A 23,095-nucleotide genomic window follows, 5' to 3' on the forward strand; every position below is an offset into this window, starting at 1 on the left:
GAGTTAAGCTAAAGCAGCAACATAATACTGCGCAGTCATGTGCTTTCCCCCCCTGCATGAGTACACACCGTCCCTGCTGATACCCTGTTTGAAAGAGTTGTGTTTGTTTAGCAGGAAAATAGTGTTATTTCAAAGGACCTGTCAAACTAATAACTTGTCATCTTTTGCCTCAAGGCTGGATCAATAGGACTGGGGTTTCAATATTTTGTGTAGCAAGACAGAGGACCAGCAAGAAGTCCATCTGCTGGGAAACCAGTAAAATTTTCTGACCTTGGGTTTGCAAGTATTTGCTGTGCTTTAAACAGCAAATACTGCAGATAAAACAATAAATATAACTTAGTCTAGCATAAGCTGAAGAAAATATATGGAAGCCTGTAAAATGGAAAGCATGTTATTTTAAGCGAGCAGGAAAAGAAACAAGTGCTGGAGGCATGGCTGATAAACAGATACGGACTAGAAATAAGCAGGATATCAGCAATTCATCAAAGACTAACAAGGTTCTATGCAGAACACCTGTGGTATGCTAGAGGGGGCGATCAGGAAACATCCAGAGTCAGCATTTAAAGATACACAGTATGAGCTGAATGCCTTGTGCTGGTAGCGACAGACATCTAAGTGCACCTTGTGCATGGATAAACTAACCAAACAATTAACACACATACAACTGACACTGAAAGGAGAAAGCACGATTGAGCACGTAAGGAGCAGACTACAATATATGTAAAAGGGAACCATAGCTCAGATTCAGGCTGCTGGGCAGATGAGCAGGGCCTTCTGTGTTTGCTTTGGTCACCATAGACAGTCATCATAATTCCCTCCAGTCTTAGCATAAACAACCTTTGTAGATGTCGGGGCTTTTTACTCGAATCTAACCTTCCTTATTTTCTTTAAAATGGGTCACTTTTAAGTCTTTCTACATTATTTCTGCCAAGTAACTCATACTGTTATATCTCTTGGTTTTTATAAATGATTCTTCATCTCCAAACACAGAGCAGAGCTTTCTGTTCAGGAACACCTCTCCTTTTTCTTTTATGTAATATAATAAAGAAAGCCTGACTGAAGGAGCTGCAGTAATAGAGGAATGTACTCACACACAGTCCAGTTCAATAAGGCGACAGAACACAGAACTGTAATGTAAAATTACAGGCAAGTACGTTAAGCTACCATGATGGCTTACTAAATGAAATCATAATTGCTCACTTTGTCATGCTCTAATAGTAGCACATGGAGAAGAAAATATTAAAGCCTTTTAAATAAAGGGGGCAAGAAGTCTTCAGAATGTAAAGCACTTTGATTTTCAATAGCAAAATATTTTTCATTAAGAGATTAGTAAATTCACCTGGAAGAAAACTCTATGAAAAAGCTGGTGCATATTCTTCACAAATGCCAAGTATTGTCTGGCACAAACCTGAACTTGAAAGGACTCTTTTTGTTTTTTGTTTATTTGTTTTTAAAACTTTGACTAGCAGGGCACTGTACGGGCACTGCACCTGACCTCTTTGTATCCATGAAACTGTTAACGCTTCATCAAACTTGTTTCCCCTTTGTGATCACAGGCTATTTATGAGATTACTATTCTCATTTTTAGTGTCTACAATAGCAGTTCAGAAAAAATGCTGCCTTCTATCTTTAGAACATGCCTAATCTTTAGAATATAGCTTCCAGTTAAAAAGCAGTCAAGAAGGACAATGTATTGTAAAAGAATAAGAAAGCTCATTTCACATTAGCAATTAGCCTATTTACATTAATTATTCAATTGCCTCATTCTACAGTTTCTCTGCTGTTCTTTTGTGCTTCCTTTCTCCTTGCAGCGTGTTACAGCTCACATTACTTCACTTTGATACTTTTCTCCCTTCCAAGGGGAGCCATGAGTCTAAAACATTTATTTTGTTTGCTAATAACCTGTCTGTGTAGACACTTTGGAACTGTAAGGGCACTAGAAAAACAATTCCAAAGCCTTCAGAAGAACTGGCAGACTGAAACAATCATTATGACCTAAGTGGAATGACTTAGTATATGAAAGATCACCTCATTTCTCAGAAAAGGAGCAAAACACCTCTCATTTCTTAAGAAAGAAGCTGAGAACTGAATTAGAGATGATGGAGTATTTCGGTTTTGTTGTATGTTATGGGCCTGACTTGACTTAGACATCCATAATCAAGCACCAAAATCTACTGTAGGCTCTACACACTTAACTCCAAATACTTTACTATCTTTGAAAAATACCATCAGAACGTCCAGTAGATGTTTGATAGGAATATGTTCTGGAAATATAAAAAATAGTGCTCCGTCTCACAGCAAGCAAACACATGAGCACGGCTCTAATAACTATCTGTAAATCCACCCATATAGAGGATATATATAAAACTGCAAGGACAAACTAGCTTGTGTATATTGCCCCAATAAAACCTCTATGTGTAGGTTATAAACATTGCTGCTTTATAATTATTTCAAAGGAAAGTAAAATCAAAGTATTATTACTATTTAAAGGCCATGGTGCAAAACCATAGTGAGCCTGTCATCAGTCCTTCAAATGTTAGACACAGATTTTTCCAGCCTGACTTGTCTCATTCAGTGTTTAGCAACCCCTTTATATAATACAACAGAGGACTCTCATTCATCCTGCATAACCGTCATGATATGAATATCATTCAACTCTGTGTCTGAATTCAGCAGTGATGAAAAGCACAGGACTAAGCAGCCTTGGAAACTAATGTGTGCTGTTCAGCCACTGCATAGGGACCATAGGGGTGACAGCAGCGCAAGCCTCCCCCCTCAGGCCTAACAGTGTGCCTCAGCTCATTTTCTAATGTAGGGTTTTGTCACGAGAGTGTAACTGGGTGTCCAAACTTGTTCCTTACCTGTTCTTCCTGCCAAGATTCCCAGCAAAGGTAACACTCATTCCTAACAACATTTTCAGAGAAATCCAGACAGATTAGGAATGATGATTAGTACTAAATGACTGTGGCATTACTTGTTTTACACAAAATCAATGAAGTGGTAACAACTGTCAGCCTGTGTTGACCTTGGGTGCGTACCTGCAGCAGTCACAAGCCACAAAATCTAAAGATATTCAAACTGCTGATCACACATGTCAGCCCTCTCCGAGAACAGGCTGGCAGAGTAGAAATCAGAGAAGTCTACCTTTCTGATAAAAAGGGTAAGACAGAGTCTTATCTAAATCTATCATCTTGAAAGTCATCTTTTTTTTAATCTTTCCCAGATAATTGTTCAAAATAATTTTGATATTCTGTAACTATTTTTTAATCTCACACTTCCTCTTCTTTATTTCCTTGCAAAAATTAGAGACCCAGAGCTATCCTGCAAATGTGCACAAGGTAACAGGTACGTTGTAATTGACAACTTTTATTTTAGCTGTTTTTATCATTTGAGTCAGGAATTCTCTGATTCAACTCCAGATGTTTCCCCATCACAGGATGTTTTAGATACCAAGCTTTGCGTATAGCAGTTTTTTGGATGCGTCTTTCAAGGCCTATGGAAGACAGTGGAAAAGCACTCAATAAATTCAGGAGATTTTTAACACGATCTTGTGTCTCTTTCCCAACAAAATACCCCATCAACAACAATTCTAGAAGGGGAAAAATAACCCCAGACACTTGGGGCTCAGTTTACTTAAGCAGAGAATCTATCTGTGCACTTCCTCAAACAGAAGTAAAAGCAAGATAACGATAAAGCAGTGAATTATAAAATAGATCATTAATATCAAGAAGGCTGTACATCTGCTGGATTTACAACACTCGCTTCACATCTTCCGAGCATGCATTTATTAAGTGATTGGAAGGTGCTTCTTCAAGAACAGAAGAAAAACCGTGCTTTTATGTTCAAAGCAGCAAACTGTATTCACCGTTAGATGTTTTCCAAACCAAACCACTGCCATTTCTGTGTCCCTTAGAAAATATTACAATACCAGCTATGTTTTATAAGATGTATTTCCCACAGTTCAGCTATAGCAATATGCCCAGTGTTGCCACTGCTGTTCAAGGACTCAAAGTTAGTAGACTTCAGAAATGTTAAGTCTTGAATCCTTTACTGAAAGAGTCTGATTTGCAGAACCATTGTCACGCTTTAGGTCTGCTAGATCTTCCTCTTGAAAACAAGTTTGTTCCTGAAAACCTTAGCCGTCTGAAACGAAATCTTGATCTATCGACACTTGCAACGTGATCCTCTTAAACTGAAAATTGTCTTCCCTGGCTCTCCTGACCTCAGGGGTTACTCAGCTCTTGCTTCTCTCAGCATTTTTCAATCCATCCTTCAACTTGCTCTGATCAGCTTCTTCACAGCTTGCCACTCCCTTAGCCAGTCACTGCCCTGCCACCGTGACTTCCCTTGATAAAATAGTTCACCACAGGAACCATGCTACTGCAATTACATTTTAAGGGTACAACCCTTAGGGCAACTACCTCATGTTTCCAGATCTGTGATATCAGCCTCTGAACTTTCCTTTCAACCTGAAGGCAAGCACAGATCTGATAGTGCTACAGTAGGTGCTTAGCAAACGTGCGCACAGCCGCCTCACAGGCAGGCAGTGGATAAATTCCTCATTTTGTCATACCGTGTTATACTCACTATACGGCTGAGACATCCCTTTTATATTGTGGGTAAATAACATCAACAGTCATAAAATGTTGGTCTTAACTAATGCTGGGGAAATATTTAGACATCAGCCCCCCTGCAAACAAGGAACACACTCCTCAGTTCTGAATGGAAAAATAAGCAAATACAGAACAGAATATATGTGAGAGCAAAAAGTCTAAACATCTGAAGTTAAAAAATATATCAAAAATCAGATTTCAAGCAAAAGAGAAATGTTGAAGGACAAATGAAAGAGCAAACAAATGGAAAAATGATGGGTTTCAGCCACCAGCACCCTTTTGTTAAGCACTTATGGGAGGAAGAGGCCTCTAGTTTTGTTGCCCTATGGAATTCTATTCCCAGTGTCTTATGCCTGCAGCAAACTGAAAAGTACAGTTTGCTCACGTCTGTGATAGAGTTTGGCAAAACTCTTCAACATATCAGGAAGGCTGGTAACTTTCCCTTTACTTGGCATGGGTCACACAGATATTTGAAAAGAAAATTCAAAGCTAAACCTGGCCAAAACAATGAGCATTTCTCCCTTTATAGCCCTTTCGAGGGACAGACCTTCCATCCTAAACACCAAATTACTTTCCAGCTTTCAAAGCATACCAGCAACTGAGGTCTTGGCAAAGAATGTTCTGAATTCTGATTTACAAAAAAGTTTCATACGTTTTGATACAACACTAAGATGCCCCTGTAAGTTAGATTCATCTGCCCACCTTCATCAATTAGCAGGTAAGAAATCAGAATATGATTATTAACTTCCTGGTTATCAAAATGATCAGAATTTACCTTTAACTAAATCTAGACCAATTTCTTAGTTTTCATAATCAAAAAAATTGAAGGCATAATTCTTTTCACTCAAACCTAAGGCAGCTATTAACCAATACAAAAGAAACAGCTGGGTTTTGTACAAAAGATATAGACACCAATTACCCGATATCCCAAGACAGTCCCAGTGATACCTTAATTGCTTGCTCTGAGTCTCCTTTATTTTAGCAGTTTGAGAGCTGAGCATCATGGCTCTGCAGCCACTAAGTGAGCATGTGCCACTTAAAAAAAAGGCTCATTGCTTCCCACTCCAAATGAAGTAAAGATGATCTAATTTTATGGTTTCTGAAGGGATTAAAGACAGTTTTCAGATATAAATAACATTTAAAAATAGATATTTAAAAATACCAATTTTTTTCTTCATAAACTTAAGAAAAGATCATCGTATACTGAAGGGGTAAATTATCTAGTTTTTGGCAGGGATCTATTACTCAAACATAGAAAATTAATAGAATTTATATCCAAAATTCAGTTGAACATTACAGTTTGTATCTTTAACACGTTAATTTTTGTAATCAATAAAACAGTAAAGCCTGTTCAAAATTAGCTCAAAACTTCTGTTAGTGGAGTTCAGATAACTGACAGTAATGTCAAGAGACAAGCAGAGATGGAGGAACTTGAAGGTGATATTCGTTTAAGTAGTAACTTTTGGTGAATAAAGAAGGAAATGCTCAGATTGGAAAAAGACTTTTCTTGACTACAGAGTTTACCACTCCACTTGAAATGAAACATTTTGCAGTGACTCTTCAAATGAAGACAAAAGGAAAGGAAAACTTCAGGCACATTAAGCATGGCACATGTTACCCTGTTTCACATACTAAGAAAATGCTCTAGACAATATATATTTTAAACCAGAATCCAGACAAGTTTGGTGACTTAACGTGGGAAATCTGGCAAAAAATATGAGGGTAAAGACATTTTTGCATTTTTATTTAGACTTGGTTATTTTAGCCAAACACATCTGCCTCAAACCTTCATCTCTGTGTAATTAGAAAATATCATACGTCCATAGGACAATTTGAAGACAGTGAATAAGCTAATGCTTAACTTTAGCTAAACAGCTGAACAGCCTGGAAGTCAAGGCAGCTAAGCAAAGGTCTACTGACCCCAGCAGAAATGTGTAATTCTGTAACAAACTAGTATCTACTTTTTCAGTACTGCTGTAATAGATGTCTTAGTGCATTGCATTCGAAAAGCCCTTAACGTGAGGCAGAATAAGATACTCCCGTGTTATGGTCCAAAACTGGGATAATAAGACAATACAGAAGTTGTTCAAGGATGTGAAGGACCTGATTATACCTGTTCTGAGAGATGCTTGGGGTTCTAAGACCCTGTCATTATAACACTAGACAACATTAACCACTAGGCAGCAGTTCTTTCCACACTAATAGGTCTATATTAGTCTATACTGTATACAAGTATATTCTATAGACCTAAGTAGGTCTATATAATAGAAGTCACAATCTTTATTTTAATAAGAAGTAAATAAAGAATAGAAAAAACATTTTTGGCTGGATCAAAAGTTTTGTGGTTGCCTTCCCCTTCCCGCTTCCCCCGCCCCCAAACTGGAGGCCAGTTCAGTGGAGAGAGGGTTTTTTTTTCCTCAAAAAAAGAAGTTAAAGTATGTCAATCCTTTCTAATATTTTGCTCCAGGTTTTTTCTTTATTTGTTTTTCCTCAAAGTTTGCCTACATTACAAAATGTAACATAGGCACTGCATAACTCTTCCAAACATTGACTCCTGCCCCTGTAACAACCTGATGTTTAGCTTCCACCACTCCAGAAGAGTTAAATGGCAGCTGAATTGTTCACTAAGGATTACGATGACTCTGACCAGAGATCAGAAGCTGAAAGAGCTAACCCAGCAAATAGGAAGCAAAGCAGCATCCATGTGGATCTATGCAAAGAAAACCACTGAGCTTTGTGCTGGGAATCTATCTTAATTATCTTTGTCAAGCTCTTTGAGCGGGAGGAGAACAAACAATGTATTTTGCTTGCTTTTATAAATGTCATTGGATAATCACAGTTTAAGATGTGAACGGCACAATCTGAGAAACTAAAGTAAGATCATGAATTCCTCAGTTCTTGCAGTGATTAAGAGACTACTATAGCCACTGAAGTTCGTGGAAAGACTGCAGAGACATTAGCTCAAGCCCAGATGCCTTCTTTCCTTAAGGCATGATTTATGTTCATAACTACTCATGTCAATTTATGTGGTCATGAACTTCCCACAGACAGGGAAAACATTTACCATTGGACCACACAGAAAGATCATGATTGAAAATACTTTTGAAAAATGTCCACAGATGAAATTTTAATCAGTTTGTCTCTCAGAAAGAAATCACAGCAAATGTCTTTTGTAAGAAAACAAAAAGCTCTGTCTGCATCATTGTTCATAAGGAACAGAAGCGTGTAGCATTTACAAGCTATTAATGAATTACTTCAGTGTCTTTGACTAATTAAGCCAATGAAAATAGCAGCTTGCTGGTGCCCTGTAACACATAATGATTTGTATATCATCAAAAGAAACCTGAAATATATGAAACACTAAACTTGTTCAGAAATTTTCCTTGCCTGGTTCAGTTTAGAATGCCCACACATCTTCATCTTATCCTTAGAGAATCATGAAAATAGGATCAGGGTCAGCTTAGTGCTTTGAACAAAGAAATATCAGACTCACCAAAAGCAGCAATGAAAAAATACAGAGATTTAAATTTAAAGTCTTCCCAGCCCCACAGTTATGTCAGCTATTGAGCCAGAATTCTTTTTTCATGTTTAAGTATAACAAATATCATTGCTAATACCCATGAAAATAAGATGTCTTATCTGTGAATTTGATATCTAAGATACAGCTGCATAGCAAATGCTATACGGAGCAAAGCCTCAGAGATGCTAGGGACGCCAGCAGATCTGGCAGCAAATTATGGATCTAAACAGGAGGGGTTTTTTCCCATTTCATGAAAACTGCCTAAAATCATACACTGCCAAGACTTTTTGAGAAAAATAATGATCTTTCAATAATTTTTGTTTGTAAAAGAAAGCAAGTAAGAAAAAAAGCTACTCCAGTTTAGAAAGTACAACAGGGTTTAAGCAGACATAAGCTCAAGTCCTTCTTGCAAATCAGGTAGAGCAAAAACTTGAATGTCAGTCATCCACACACCGTGTCACCGTGGTATTTTGCCAGTTTATTTTGGAGCCCTCCTCACCCTACCTTGGTCTCATTCCTCCCGCTCAGCTTGCTATTTTACAGCAAATATAGTTTGGCCAAAATGTTCCTGAAAAAAATTTGGGGGTATCAGTCACATACTTAATCAGAAAAAAAGAAAACAAGAAAATCATACGCTAATAATAGGAATGATGCAAAAATCTTGTTTTAAGAGGCACTAGGATTCACGATGTCAGTAGATGTTCCTTTTTGTGATGAAAGCTGGCGAGATTTATTTCCTGAGCGTATGCTTACAGCTCTCTTACATAAGAAAGGAAGGATCAGTACATTACCATGAAACCACTGAGCAATCCTGTTGGTGCTCCTCTCAAACCCAGCACGTCGAGGGATCTGCTCTTCTTTGAACCAGCGAATAATGACATCTCGGGAGAAGGGTCTAGAAGGACGCTCCCAGATGTTACTGCATTGCAAGGGAAGTAATTACAGAAGAGAGTCATACAGAGAATTAGCAGTGCATGAAAGCAAGGGACAATATAAGTATTAATCTCTCTTTTATATATTTATATATTTATATATTTACAAAACATCCAGCTACAAAATCATCAGTACAACCGCTGTTCAGTATAGCTCACTGAACAATTTTAACCTTTTTATAGTTTGTTAAAACTACTTTGAGTTTTTATGGAAACTAGAATATTTTGATTCAACATTTGCAATGGAATTTTAACCATTTTCTCAAGCATAGAACTTGAAGTGAAAACCAATTTACCACAAAAGATGCAACGGACATTTCAGTCACCTTTCCTTTTCCACCTCGTTTTTATCCCAATGTACATACTGACAAGCAATTTTTATTTTTTTGCTCACAGTATACTCCTTTTCTCTGGCAACAAATTCTAACGCAGAATCAGCTATAACAGGTCGTGTATCTGAACCACTGAGCACGATGGAGGGAATCTTTCATTTAAACACTTGTGTTCCCTTTGCATTCTCTACTTGCCAGCCTCCCTTACTCTTTGTACTACTTCCTATGCATTTTAAATTATTTTAGCTACTAGGAAGCAAATCAAGTCAAATATATGGAAAATCTATCCAGCTACCCCAAATAAGGACTAAGGCATATGGTATCAAATGAAAGCATGACTTCATTCCAGTTAAGCATACAATCTCATTTGCCCTGATAACAGTAGTAAACGGGAGGTTTTACAATTGATTTCTGTGTAGTTTGAAAACCCGTGGGTGTCTACCCACAGTAGGCAAAAGGATAAAAGTGAATAAGCTGCCCAAAGAGTTTCATCAGGAAAAGAACACTCTGCAAAATAAGACAGACAGTAGGAAAAAATCAAATGGAAGCTTTCGAAACTATGTAGAAATTGTAAGAAAGAGAAATCTCAAGTAAAAATAAAAGAATACTATTTTCGTATGACTTTTTAAAAGAAAAGGCAAGGCAAAAACTACAGGATCTATGCTTCATGCTGAAAAACTTAGAGACATAACACTGAACCCACATTGCCTTGAGGCAAAAGAATCTGTCTCACACTAGTGGTAAATAACAACATGCTGTGCATCTCCTCCTGGAGCTAACAGGCCACTGGCAAAGCAAAGTTTTAGGTACACGCCTGCTCCTGCTTTACCTTGCCAGTGTTAGGTGTGAGCAGCTGGATTACATACATCTAGGTATATTCACTATTAAAGCACATGTTTAAAGCAACTTTTATTTTACTTGATACCTTTACAATCAAGTCATAGAGAGACAAAGAGGAGCCTTAAGAGATAAGGAAAACAAATAGTGCCTGTTTTTTGAGGTACAGGCACAGCTTAGAAACAGATAAATAGTACTGAGCATGAGCTGGATAATGGGCAGAATGTTTTTCAGCTTTTTTTCAGGCCCTTTTTGAAAAGACTCACATTTAGCACCACCAAACTCTATAGACAATAACCTCTCCCCAGAAGCTCAGAACTTCAGGTCAAAGTTATGGAGTGTCTTTTTCAAGATGAGCCACTTTTACTAGTGTTTTTATTACTTCAATATGGAGAAAACTTTAAGTAGTTTGGAAAAATAATGAGAGAATTCCTTTGACAAGTTAATTTTATGGTAAAATATCCTGCTTTCTCCAAGAGTAAAATTTGGATTCCTCCTCAGACTGGGAGTTTTGCCTGCTGTTACTGGAGAGTTTCTGTATCTCAGCACAGCAGAGCAAAGAACTTGCCAAAGCAAAACACATTTCCAAACAACAAAGGACTGATTCTCTCTAGTGCTACACTGACTGATAAAGAAAAATGACGTGATGGGACTCCTTCCTTTCTGAGCTTGGATTTTGGTGGTTGGGATTTTTTTTTATTTTTTTTTTTTTAGCATTGCATGCTACCATCCTGCTAGGGCTCACATTGCCTTTATCACCACGTGAAGCCAAATTAATGATATAAGAAATAACCAGGAAAAGCGAAGAGTGAATAGTCCATTTCTAGCACCCATCTGCCAGTTTGGATGCTTTTCTGTAATTCAAGGCCCTCCCTAAGTAGTCAGGTGAAAGATAAATAAACACCAACGACACTTGATTTTGCCTTGAAAAAAAAAAAACTAAAACCCCTCAAACTTAGGAGTATGACAGCTCTTGTAAAATGTTTCAAGGAGCTGTTATGCAGAGCAGGCAGTTTTAGGCTTGAGGCTTAAGACTTGCTTAAGAATTTGTCCATTTGACTTCTCCATATCACAGCCGTGCGTATTAATCTAACACTTTTGAAGGACCCATCTCTCTCTGTGTGAACTCTAAGAAATCTGCCTGAAAAAAATAAATGGCATTTAGTTCACATTCAGTATTAAATCTGTTTCATCTTTCTTTAAACATTCTTTTCCTGGTTGTAATGGAAGAGCAAGGCTCTGAGAATTTCCATCAACTGAAGAAGAGCTTGTTGAAGTGGTGGGGATTGGAGAGGGAGCGATTCAACATAGAACTATTTTGAAGTCACTGCTGTAACAAACCAACCTGGAGGCTGCAGAGAGAGACAGCAAAGGTCTTGCACTATTGTTGTTCATTTTTATCTCCTGATTGTTATTCAGGCTTGTTCCCTGGAACAAATTGCTCAGGCCAGCCACTCTTCCCTTCTGGATGGCACGCAAGGACTGCCGGCGGTATTCATCCCGGGCCCTGCGTGCTTTGTGGCTCCTTTCCTCATCTGCAGCTTTGGAGCGGCGCACTGGGTGGAATGAACGGGGAAGATGGGGAGGAGAGACTTTAGAAATGCAAACAGCCGTTTACCCATTTCCTTATACAATAACTTACTATCTTTATTCCTTATATGACCTGATTTTAAAAACATATAAATTACAACGCACTAGCAAAGAGCTAAACGGATTATTTACCTGATGCTTCAAATACAGGCCCACCACTAGACGACACATGCCAGACTCGAGCTACCAAAGAACTGATCACTGACAATAACGGAGCCTCTATGTACTGCAATTACATCTGATGCTTGTTTTGGCTGTAATAAGAGAAATTCTGCTTCAGGACACCTTTTCCACTGGCAGTGCACCCAGTTTTATGTTTCAGGGGAGAATGTTAACTACTGCTTAAAATTAAGTCTGTGTTTAACAGAATTCTTTGCAGCTACACACATAGCTGGAATGGCAGGAGCTCTCAAAACTTCCAATTATAAAAACATGTAGGTCACACTTTTTGTTGTTAATGTTGCTTTCTTTCTGAAAGGCATATGCTGTCTTTGTTACAGCACTTAAAATAACAGAAGTCTCCATCTGGAAAACTGCAGTCTGAAAATGGCTTCGGTAACAATGGAGAAATTAATAGCTGTTGGAAAGGGTATGCCAGTGCTATGGATGGGGTTGTCTCACACCTGAGTCTCTGAAATTGCATATAAAGAACCAGAATCTGTACATGTAATACACACCTATCAATGGCACTGACCAGGGAGTTACGTATTTCCATAACCTGAAATGAGACTGCTGCTCTGGCCATCGCAGGTCAGGCACCTTTCACTAAAGCTTCTTCATTTTATAACCAATGTACTAACAATCCTGTTTTTCAAAATGGTATAACTTAAAGGCACCAAGAATTGTACTGCAAATACTCATCACCTATCAGCTCATTTCTGGTGCCTCAAGCCCCATTTTGATGGGTGATTTTTGAGACACAAATAACTTGAGGCAGGCAAATTATTCCAGTACAAACCAAACCTTTAACATCCAGTGAAACAAATATCAAGGAAGAAAGCTATTGCCTCCAGCAGCAATTATCAATCCTGCCATGACTATCTTGGCTCAGATCATACCCAATTCATAAAGTGCACACGCTATTTCTTACTGTACTGTGATTGTACCTGTGACTAGGAATGCATGATATAATACCAGACATCTGCATTTCATTAGGTTGTTTGCATGCCTCTGGTTTACACTCCGTATTTAAAGCAAGCAGAGGTATAAACGGATTTGTCCAAATTTTGAAAAGGTTTAAGGGAATCAAGAAATAAAAGTGCTCAAAGCAAAATGAAACAAAATAAAACCCTCTGGGCAAATGAGGGAAAGAGAAGACCTTTTAAGCTTAGAGTTATATAATACTATCATAGGCAGAAAAATATGCAGGACTAAAGCTCATCAAGAGAGCATAATAAACAAGTCATAGATGCTTCATACATGTACAACTGGCAGGGTTCCAGTTTCATTTAATGACATACCCTGTGGTTTTAGCTAAACGCAGTAACAACTTTACAGTGCAGAAAATATGGGTAAGAGGTCTCACTATTTATCTTACAGGTAATTTTTAAGGGTAGATAATGTCATCAATACACTACTTCAGTGGGTCAAGTGTATTAGTCACAAAATTTCAGTGATTTATCCTTTGTAAAGCCACTCACAGCAATGGCTGCTTTAAATGTGGTCCTTGTGTTTGCAACAACATGAGAGATAGCAAGGAAGTTGAGCACGATGCAGCTTGGTAAGACATTTAGAAACCGGTCACTGCTTGTCACAGCCACCGTATACAGACCGAGGGCAGACTGCCTGGAGCTTTCTGGGATTCTTTTCTACTGATGTACAGGCTGCCTGGTAATGGGAAAGGCAAGGTATCCTCCTGCCCCACTTTCCTCAGCAATAGACACTCCTTTTAACAGACATTCCTACTGCATTTTTGCTAGCTAATAAATTGATACCATCAGAAGCCAGTGACCTGGACCACATTTTCTCAACCTGCAACAAATTTTAATATTCCTTATGGCAAAACAATGGGGAGAGGTAGCATAGTTGGCAAGTGTCAAATAGTAACATTCAGAAAACTTTTTGAAAGGATATATGACATGCAGTCTTCCCTTTCCATTCATATATATATGTATATGTGTTTACATATATGTACATACCCATACATGTGTATATGTGTCTGTATAAATGTCGGGATAGGGAAGGCTGCATGCCATCGACATCTAATTGCATGCATATAGATTATATATATACACACACACATATAAAGGCACCTCTTTTACGTTATGACGAATTTTTATTGATATTTTTCAACTGAGGTATTGGAAGAATTGTATCTTGACCACAGGGATCCATAGGGTCTCTTAATCAACTTTTTTTTTTCATTACTGGAGTCCCTACCCCATTCCTTATAGTCATTCCCAGAAAACTCTCTCTCCTTACATTCCTCTATCTTTAGGAATCGTCTAGTACAACTCCTACTGTGGATCAGGGTTGCTACGTTATCCCAAATTTCTTTTAAAACCCTCTGAGTGATCAAGGGACTTTGTGTCAGGTAAATAATCAAAGTCAGTGGCATCAGTAACTGGTCTGGTGACTGGAAAGCGTATTGTGGATAGGGATTCATCCAGCCGTTGCAGTCAGGGATCTACAGGAAGTTTTCCATTATACTCTAGACAAGATGGTGTGTGTCACATGAACCATTCTCCTTTACCAATACCTCCCACAAATTTATCTATCCTGAGAAAGTCGGGCAAAGTCTGAAGGTAAACTGGACACTTTGCTGTAGCAGGTGTTTCTTACAACAGAATTTAATTAATATTCATATTTGTCTCTGAGTCTGAACCACGTCAATAGAAATAAGAACTTTATATCCAGATCAAGTGTACCACAAATATTCTAAGATCAAAGCAGCCACAAATTCTGCATTTCTCGTTGTATTTCAGGACACATCATAGCCTTTCCCACAATAAGAAAGCAATAGCAGTCAGGACTTCTAGTACTATCTTAAATAAGAACAGATTACTTTTCTTGACTGGCTGTCCTTTTACAGTAAATGTACTTCTGGCATGACCCCTGTGCAAAGCATTAAATTCAAGAGTCAATATTTCCTGTAGGGAGACTAGATAGCTGAATGATGTCTTCCATCCTTAAAATCTCTGAATCATCACCATAGGTCCATATATCTAGCATCAAGGATTACTACAAATAATAATTTACTTTTTCTTCATCTTCCTTTTATATTAAGGATTAATGTCAGGACTGACAAGGCGGGGAAATGAAGAATTTGATTGATTTGTCAAGCTCTCAGGAAATCTACAGTTCAGCCAGTTCCCATAAGTCCATCACCACTACTAGTTTTCTCTTCAGGTGTTGGTGATACCAACAACAGGTACAATCTCCTTCAGCACTTGTAAAACTAAGCGCCCTCTGCCCTGATGGCACTGTAATTTGTATAGAAATGCCTAAGCTGTTTATATAGGTTAGGTGCCAATATGACTGTAGCTGCAGTAGAGCAGGACAAAAATGGGTTACCGAACCCTCCTGGAAAACTGGTAAAAATATCCAGACTGAGGTCTGTGCTGTCATGATCATACGGTTACCACTACTAGAAATAAATAGTTTAAAGCCAGCTTGGACACGCCTGCATGACCTACAGTGTGAACATACTCTAACAACAAAGAAGGAATCACAAAGCTTGCGTATGCAATAGCTCTTAGAATGCTATAGGTCTTAATCTGAGTTTACCTTGTCTACCTTGAACAGTTTACAAGAATCTATTATTCCTCTATGCTAACCTAAGTTGTCTTTTGAGTGAAGATACAAGATTGCCTTGTATATTTTCACTTAGGATTGGGAAATCCCTATAGCAGTCCTGGCAAAGTCCTAATACCAAATCTTCTGGTACAGATGAGGATTAATTCATGCTGTGCTGCAGCTGAACACGGTCACACCATTTGTGAAAGACTAGGAACCCTCCATTTCGTGTAATCTGTTTTGTGCTTTTGAAGTTACAGTCAGAGCTATGTGAAAGCAGAAGAAAAACCCATGTGCCATGAATATGCATCCTCATTTTTAAATTATTTTGTTTCAGCTTCACCCTTGTTAATAATTCTTGGAGGCTTGTTTATGAGCAATTCAAAATGACTACTTAATAGATAAAATTAAATCTTCACATTTTCTGAGTGCACATACAAATCACACGGTGTTTTTCCGCTTCCTAATTGGAAAATAACTTCCCCCAAATACTCTGCAATATGGCTCCAGTTCAGCAATCTTCTTATCTGCATGTGAATAATCGCATCCCTATTCAACAACACACTCTGAGACCTATTGAAGTTCAGTGAGCACATACTTAAGGTTCAGCACTTGCTTAGTTAATGCATAGCTGAACTCAGGACTACTCACTTTAAAATTCAGCATTTTATCAAAAGCTCCTGCCACTAAACTCACTCACTTTAATTTCCGTGGAAGATAAGTACCAAACAAACATAAATTCCTTTAAAAGTCAGACAAAAATAAATTCATAGATGTGGTTTGTAGAACATACAAATATTACAATGTAGAAGAAGCTATAATGAGTCAGAGCCTGGTATCCTACTTCCAGCAGAGACCAAAAGTGGGTGCTCGGGGAAAGGCATAAGACTAGATCGAGTCACTCAACTCTGTTTACATTTTTACTGGAATAATTTTTGTCTGGAGATGAGTACAGCTGGTCAGATGGTATCTGAGCACTTCATTACTTGATACAGTTTGCAGGGGTTTGTAAGCACACTAACAGAATGCCTTTGCAATATTCAATCAGATGAACCTTTATGTTGCAGTTTTTCCTTCTTTTTTGTTTTTGTGCAGGTCCCTTTTCTGCTCTCACAGAGAGAGATCACACTTAGAAACTGTGATATAGGGTATTGTTTATTTAATCCTCTAGAAGCCTACAAAAATGGAACAGCCTGTAGAAAGGTCCAAAACTAACCAGCACATATACACTCCTCTATCCAAGCTTAGCCTTAATTCTCACTTCTCAGTTTCAAAGAATAATAGCTTTGAACAGTGGACTCTCTGAATCAGTCTTTCCCTCTATTCATCTTGTATAGTGTATAATTGCTCTTACAACATCATTTTTTTCCTTTTAGTACTGATATCTCAAGTTATTCTACATCTGCCATTTAGTACATTAAAAAGCACTAAAATTACGTGTTTCAATTAACACAGCGGTTCTATGGGCCTTTATTGTTATTTGGCACGATCAGGCACATAGCAGAAGCAAACTGAACCGAACAACAGAAACTAATATTAGCAACACTTTGCTTATTGCCTTGGCAATGAACAGCTGAGTGATAATGTGATGAGGGGAGATGAATCCTCATCACATTCTAAATTCCATCTACTAAATAAATTAGTAGTGTCACCAATATCATTGCTACACTCGCTCTCCACAATAGCTGCTCTAGCACTGCTGTTCCTCTTCAGTACTGACCCCCGGCACTGTTGAATATGAAGGGCTGACTTCAAGGAGGTAAGACACAAAGGAGCCTGGCCTCGTTCCTAATGGGCAATACGGTTTCCATTGCAGGTGTGTAGAGACAAAAGATGTTAATGCTACATCTGCTTGTACTTCTCTTATGCATTCATGCATTTATTGATTGCTTATAAAAGATGAAAAGCAGATAGCTTTGCCTAACTTGACTAAATTTCCTCTTGGTGTCCCAAAGGAATATTTGAAGACAAAATTAAAGGATTACCATAAGAAGAAAAAATAAAAATCTGGAACTGAAATAAAAAGTGAAAAATCTGGTGAACCTGACGTACTAGTTCTTTCCATAGCAATTTCAGATGTTCCTGCTTTCAAATATTTGATATATTGCCTGGCTGCTGGAGGTTCTGGCTTCTGCAGCAAAGTTAAGGAAACAGAATATGTTAACATTCCTCAAGAAGCAAAATGCAAAGTGTGATGCCATAAGTCTAAACCAGCCAGGAACTGGTTTCAGATAAGGCACTAAACACTGCATCTTCATATCTTAAGTTGTCTCGCCCATTTGCTAATGGAACACCGTTCTAAGCCCTCAAACCAGCTGGGATAAATTGAGACACTGAGATAAGCATAAGAGGATAAATAAGGATGTGATACACTCTAGTCATTAGTCTGCAGTTAGTTTAATGCTAAATCAATTACTGATAACAGTGCAAACTCTGGCAGCACAGGATTTATAGTGGGCTGCAAAACCCAATTGCGGTGCCTGCGGCTAGAAGGTGCTGAGCTTTTGTTTCTCCACGGCAACACTATTATTGGTGACCAGGCCAGACAGCTTGACATTAAGTGAGCTGCAGTCAGTCACCCTTCTGACCACAGGAGAACAGGTCTATAGGTATTGAGGCGCACAGACTGAAGGCGATAGAATTCCTTCAGAGCGTACACAATACTCCAAAGGTTACACAAGAAAAAATACTGCTGGGAGATTATATCCATCAGCATATGATGCCATCAAAAGCGTTTCAACAGACCCAGAATGCCATTACAGAAATCATGGTCAAAACCTTTCATAGCTTATTTCTTTCCTCTCTGACTTCTCCCATAATTCCTCTATTGCATTTCTGATATCTGCCCCTGTACAACCAGCATTCCCTGAGAAAACGGAGACAACAATTTAAAACCTCGGTTACCTCTTTAATGCAATAGCAAGAAAATGTTCACTGGTTTTAGTACTGTTTATAGCACTTTGTTTTTATTGCCAATTTCAGGGTAAAGATAGACTGGATTTTTTTAACTTTTGGTTTTTAAATGGTTGCAAATGTATTTGCTTTCCTTATCTACCACCAAAGAAATGCTGAAGTACGTGATACCATCCTCTGTGCTAGGCTGCCAGCTGATGCTAATTGACAATGCCTCGTCTTCTACAAAACTAAAGGGTTATTTTTTCCCCTCAACCCATTCTGCTCTTAAACACCCCAACATACAGATAGCTACAGCTTTCCCTTCCAAATAAACACATACACGTGGATTTACATACCTATCCAGGAAATAACCACCTTCTCTTTATTGACAGTGTAATATACAGAGGTTTTATTGATCAAAAAAGAGCGTAGCCTGCTATAAGCTTGGAAAATGGCACCAGCATATCTTACATAGATCTAATTCATGTTGTACAGAATGATTCACAATCACATCAATTGCAGGTAACAGGACTTGCGTAATTAGTCTTCAGGAACTGAAGCGATGACTAAAACCATAAAATAAACTCATTGCATACTTTGAAACATTTCTTTTACTTCTGTCAGGAAGTAACACTACAGCAATATTGTTTCCTGCTTCATGAGGTATTTCATGCAACACATACCGACTATCAGGTCCCTAAAATCCATTTTTAGTATTAGCCGATTGACCTTCGTGCTATATATAATTAATACAATAACCCACACAAGCTAAAACTTTCCAATCATTACATTTCCCTTTTCTGCAGAGTAACCATATCAGTTTAGATGTGGAAAATAAAAAATATTCCTCCCCCAACAAAAATGCATAAATCTTAGTGCAAACAAATTTCCTACTTCTAAAGCCAGCTATACAATAGATTCTGGATGGAGTAAACTTCCATTAAACCTCTGAAGTCTTATATACTCATAATGTGGACCTTTACTTACCTACAGCATGTATGTATACATATATATAGCAATATATTTGCTCTGTTCCTTAAAGGCTTTTAGAAACCACTAATGTATTTTTAAATTAATCATAATGAGGATATTAATAAATGGGTGGCTGAAAAGGAATAACATCTCCATAGAGTGAAATCATCATCATAAGGATTTTTTTTCAGAGCAAAAATCTAAGTATTATTTACTGTAATCTTTTTAAATTAAGTGAGTTTCAGTGATGATATCATAGCTTGACCCCATCACCATATGGAAGTAATTAAAATGCAGATGAAGACAGATTTCACCTCTTCAGAGATAGCTGAGAGCAAGGTGTCGAAGTAACTGTCCAGAATTATTATTAGTAAACCAAAACTGTTAATTAATTACATCAGACAAAAATTAACTATCACTCACTGTACATGGAAAATTTTCTATAAGGGATGGACATGGATTGCTATTCGGAAAGAAAGGTGAAATTGGTAAACTTGCAGTAGCTTCTGTTTGTAAGGTCAAGCTGGTAATTTCCTGTAAAATAATATAGCACTTTGCATTACTCTAGGTAGAAGACATTTTCAGCGACACCTTTTTCCATTCTACAAGTCTCTTTTTATTCGCTTTTAAGAATATATAAACTACTCACACTGTTCTTCCCACTCCTGGTCATCGTCACTGTGCTGACTATGCTGCTGCGCTTGCTTGAGGCTCAGATACAGCTCTTTCGCTCGGATTTCTTCCTGCTGCCTTATTTGTTCTTCACCCTTTTGTCTTTCCTCTTCTTCTCTTTTCTAGGCAAAACAAAGTAAAACAGAAGTGACTAAAGAGGAAGAACGTGCCAAAACTTAGGACACAGCTTCAGTTGCTTCCTCCCACAGAGCAGCTACGTTACCTTGGACAAATCGTCTCTTCTAACATTGGGTTTCTCACCTATCACAAGAGGCAGAATAGAAGTTTCCCACCTCTTAGGAATTTCTGAGAAAGGTATGTTTTGAGATGCACAGGCATCACAGGAATAAGGAACACGTAAGTATCTAAGACCTGAAGTCCATATGGGAAAAGTGTTTTATCACGTGGCACCAAAGCCTGTGCTATCCTACAGTCCATAGCAGTGCTCGTTTTAAGTCCACACGTGCTCCCACTGGAGATATCACTGTCACTCAAGCAGTATACACATCACCTACAGAACCCGTAGAATTCAGTAACTGATTTACTGGTGTTCTTTGTTTAGCAACTGTCACCGTGTGTCGTCATAACCAACACAGAGAATAATGCTTTCCAAATATCAAGGTCATTACATTCTGGAAGAAAAGCCAGATCCTTCAGCACACACCAGTCACTTTGCAAAACATACCTAAAAGTAACATACAAAAAAGTTCCCTTCCAAGAGGACCTTTTTTGAGATGGAAATCTGATAAAGATCGCCTCTACAGCTGGCCTTCTACAAACTATCAATTACACCAGAGCTTGATTAGTGCAGAAATGGGAATCTGCATCTGTAACACACACTCACAGAATGTTAGGGGTTGGCAGGGCCCTCTGGAGCTCACCCCGTCCCACCCCCTGCGTGAGCAGGCACCCCCAGAGCAGGGGCACAGGGCCGCGTCCAGGCGGGGGGTGAATGTCTCCAGGGAAGGGACTCCACTAAATTTTTGCTAATAAATTTTCCCAATTCCCTTCGGTAGCAAAGCAGCAGATTTAATTCATTGTTCAACTGAACCCCAAAAAAACCTCAGAACTGAACTTCATGAAGTGTTATTCATGTTACTGAAATAACTTGAATTATGAATAAGAACAGTTTTTATTTCATTTTATAATGGAACCAACACTATAGCCTTTTGGGTAACAAATTTATGGATAAGAATTTTGTTATAAGTCACTGAGTAAAATCACCCTGAATTACTAACCTAGTTACCTAACCCAAACTCTACGTAAGGGAAGCCCAAGTAGACTGCGAGTTGTTGCAAAATGTTAATCCTATCGAATTTCTAGGGTGAAGCAACTGACATGCAGTTGAATATAATCTGGTGACACTCTGCTTTGTACATTAGGAGCTTTGGGGTAGATCTTTCTGTCTTCCTTAAATAACTTCTGTGTATTAGTCAGAAGTGGGATTTCATAAGATCTTTGCATTTTCCTAACTCTGTGACCTTTCAGAGGGATTTTAATGCTTCACTGCAACGGGACCAGCAATAGCTGAGTGCAGAAAAAAAAAAAAAAGCCACCAAACAAACCAAAACCCACACCCAAACAAAAACCCGTGATTACTTCAAACTGGAAAACGATTTTCTCAAATGCACCAACACTTTATCGATCAGCTGAGCTGATATTTTTGAGCAAATGTTTCTTAGCTACAGACTTTGGACAGGTAATTTTTTTCTTCTTAAGACATAGTATGATGTGAAGCCTGAGAATTATGTTCCAGTGGGATTGCTCCTGCTCTCAAAGGGGCATCAGACATATTTCGCTGCCTTTTTATTATATTTGTGCACTGTGAACTTTGTGAAAGGGCATATTTTCTAAGTTTGAAAACAAACTTTCAGCACAGCAGGATGCACAGCATGACCAAAACAATCCATGGTCTATTTTAATGAGTACCACAACTATGAGTGGAGAGATTTAAAAAATGGGGCCAAAATCTGACTTCTATTATTCTCTAAACATAAATCTGTGTGTTCAGGAGATGCAAAACTGAGCTTTCACAATGTTGTTCAGAATCCTGCAAAAAGTAACCTGCATACCTATTCTTTTTAACACATCGGTTCTTCCTGTCCGGTGTTTGAAGATGCTACTTGTATGAAAGTTCACACTACGTATAAATGTTTGTTATAATTCAGCCTCTTTTCAGGCTGAAAGGGGCTGAACTATCCAAAAGCTATATTAAATTCAGTAAAAGTATATAGAAATTGATTAACACGCCCCTATTGTAAAATAGATTGTATTTGATAATATATTGGACAAGTACTCATTCGAAGGTTGTCTGTCCTATCTTAACACCTGCCAGGACACAAAACCCAAAATCAACGTGAACGCAGTAATATGAATGTCCAAACGGTGGTGTTGTTTAATGCCCCTAAGAGTGACTCTCACACATTTTCCCAGTGGTGAAACAGGTCCCTGGGATGTCTGTCTGGGAAACAGAAAAAACCTTTAGTCCACCATGGGGAAGGAAAGGATTTTTTTCCCCTCCTCCCCCTGCACCAGATTTCTCTAGGTCTGCAGAAGTTATCTGTTGTTAACCAGCAATCTGGAATTAAAGGAAGACAACTCCAATTCTTTCCAGAAGATAGCTTTCTAAAGCAAACAGGATTGCTGTTTGCAAGCTCTAGAAGCTCAGTGAGGGCCAGAAGCAGCAGGAGGAATCAGGACTGTTTGGTGGTTCTGGTCAGGGACCACACAATGGCAGGTTTAAGGAAGAATGACAAAAAGACTGAAAAGCAGCAAGCCGTTTAGCAGCAACAAGCGACGCCATCTTCAGAGTGGGAAAATGGAACAAATGCAAATCTCCATTCTTTGAAAGAATTCAGCTGCTTTTCCATTTCCCAAAGTAACATAAAGCAATATTTCTCCTTTTAGCACAGCTGAGCTCCACCAGTTTACACCAGGAGAGGAGCTGTCTTCTTGATAATACAACAAATCAGAAGACCTGAAATATTGGGTGTTAAC

The 23,095-nt window shown here is 38.3% G+C and overlaps 1 protein-coding gene across 1 annotated transcript in view; it reads right to left on the reverse strand.

Annotated features, from left to right (window-relative positions):
* SH2D4B (SH2 domain containing 4B) overlaps nt 1-23,095 on the reverse strand; it is a 75,326-nt gene that overhangs the window by 30,562 nt on the left and 21,669 nt on the right. Inside the window, exons 4-6 of the mRNA XM_075109600.1 lie at nt 20,076-20,220; nt 11,580-11,790; nt 8,925-9,052 (exon numbers count right to left, since the gene is read on the reverse strand). Of these exons, the coding sequence (XP_074965701.1) occupies nt 8,925-9,052; nt 11,580-11,790; nt 20,076-20,220 (484 nt within the window). The remainder of the gene's footprint in view (nt 1-8,924; nt 9,053-11,579; nt 11,791-20,075; nt 20,221-23,095) is intronic.

This window comes from Phalacrocorax aristotelis, chromosome 14, assembly GCF_949628215.1.
Source record: "Phalacrocorax aristotelis chromosome 14, bGulAri2.1, whole genome shotgun sequence".
Taxonomy (NCBI): domain Eukaryota; kingdom Metazoa; phylum Chordata; class Aves; order Suliformes; family Phalacrocoracidae; genus Phalacrocorax; species Phalacrocorax aristotelis.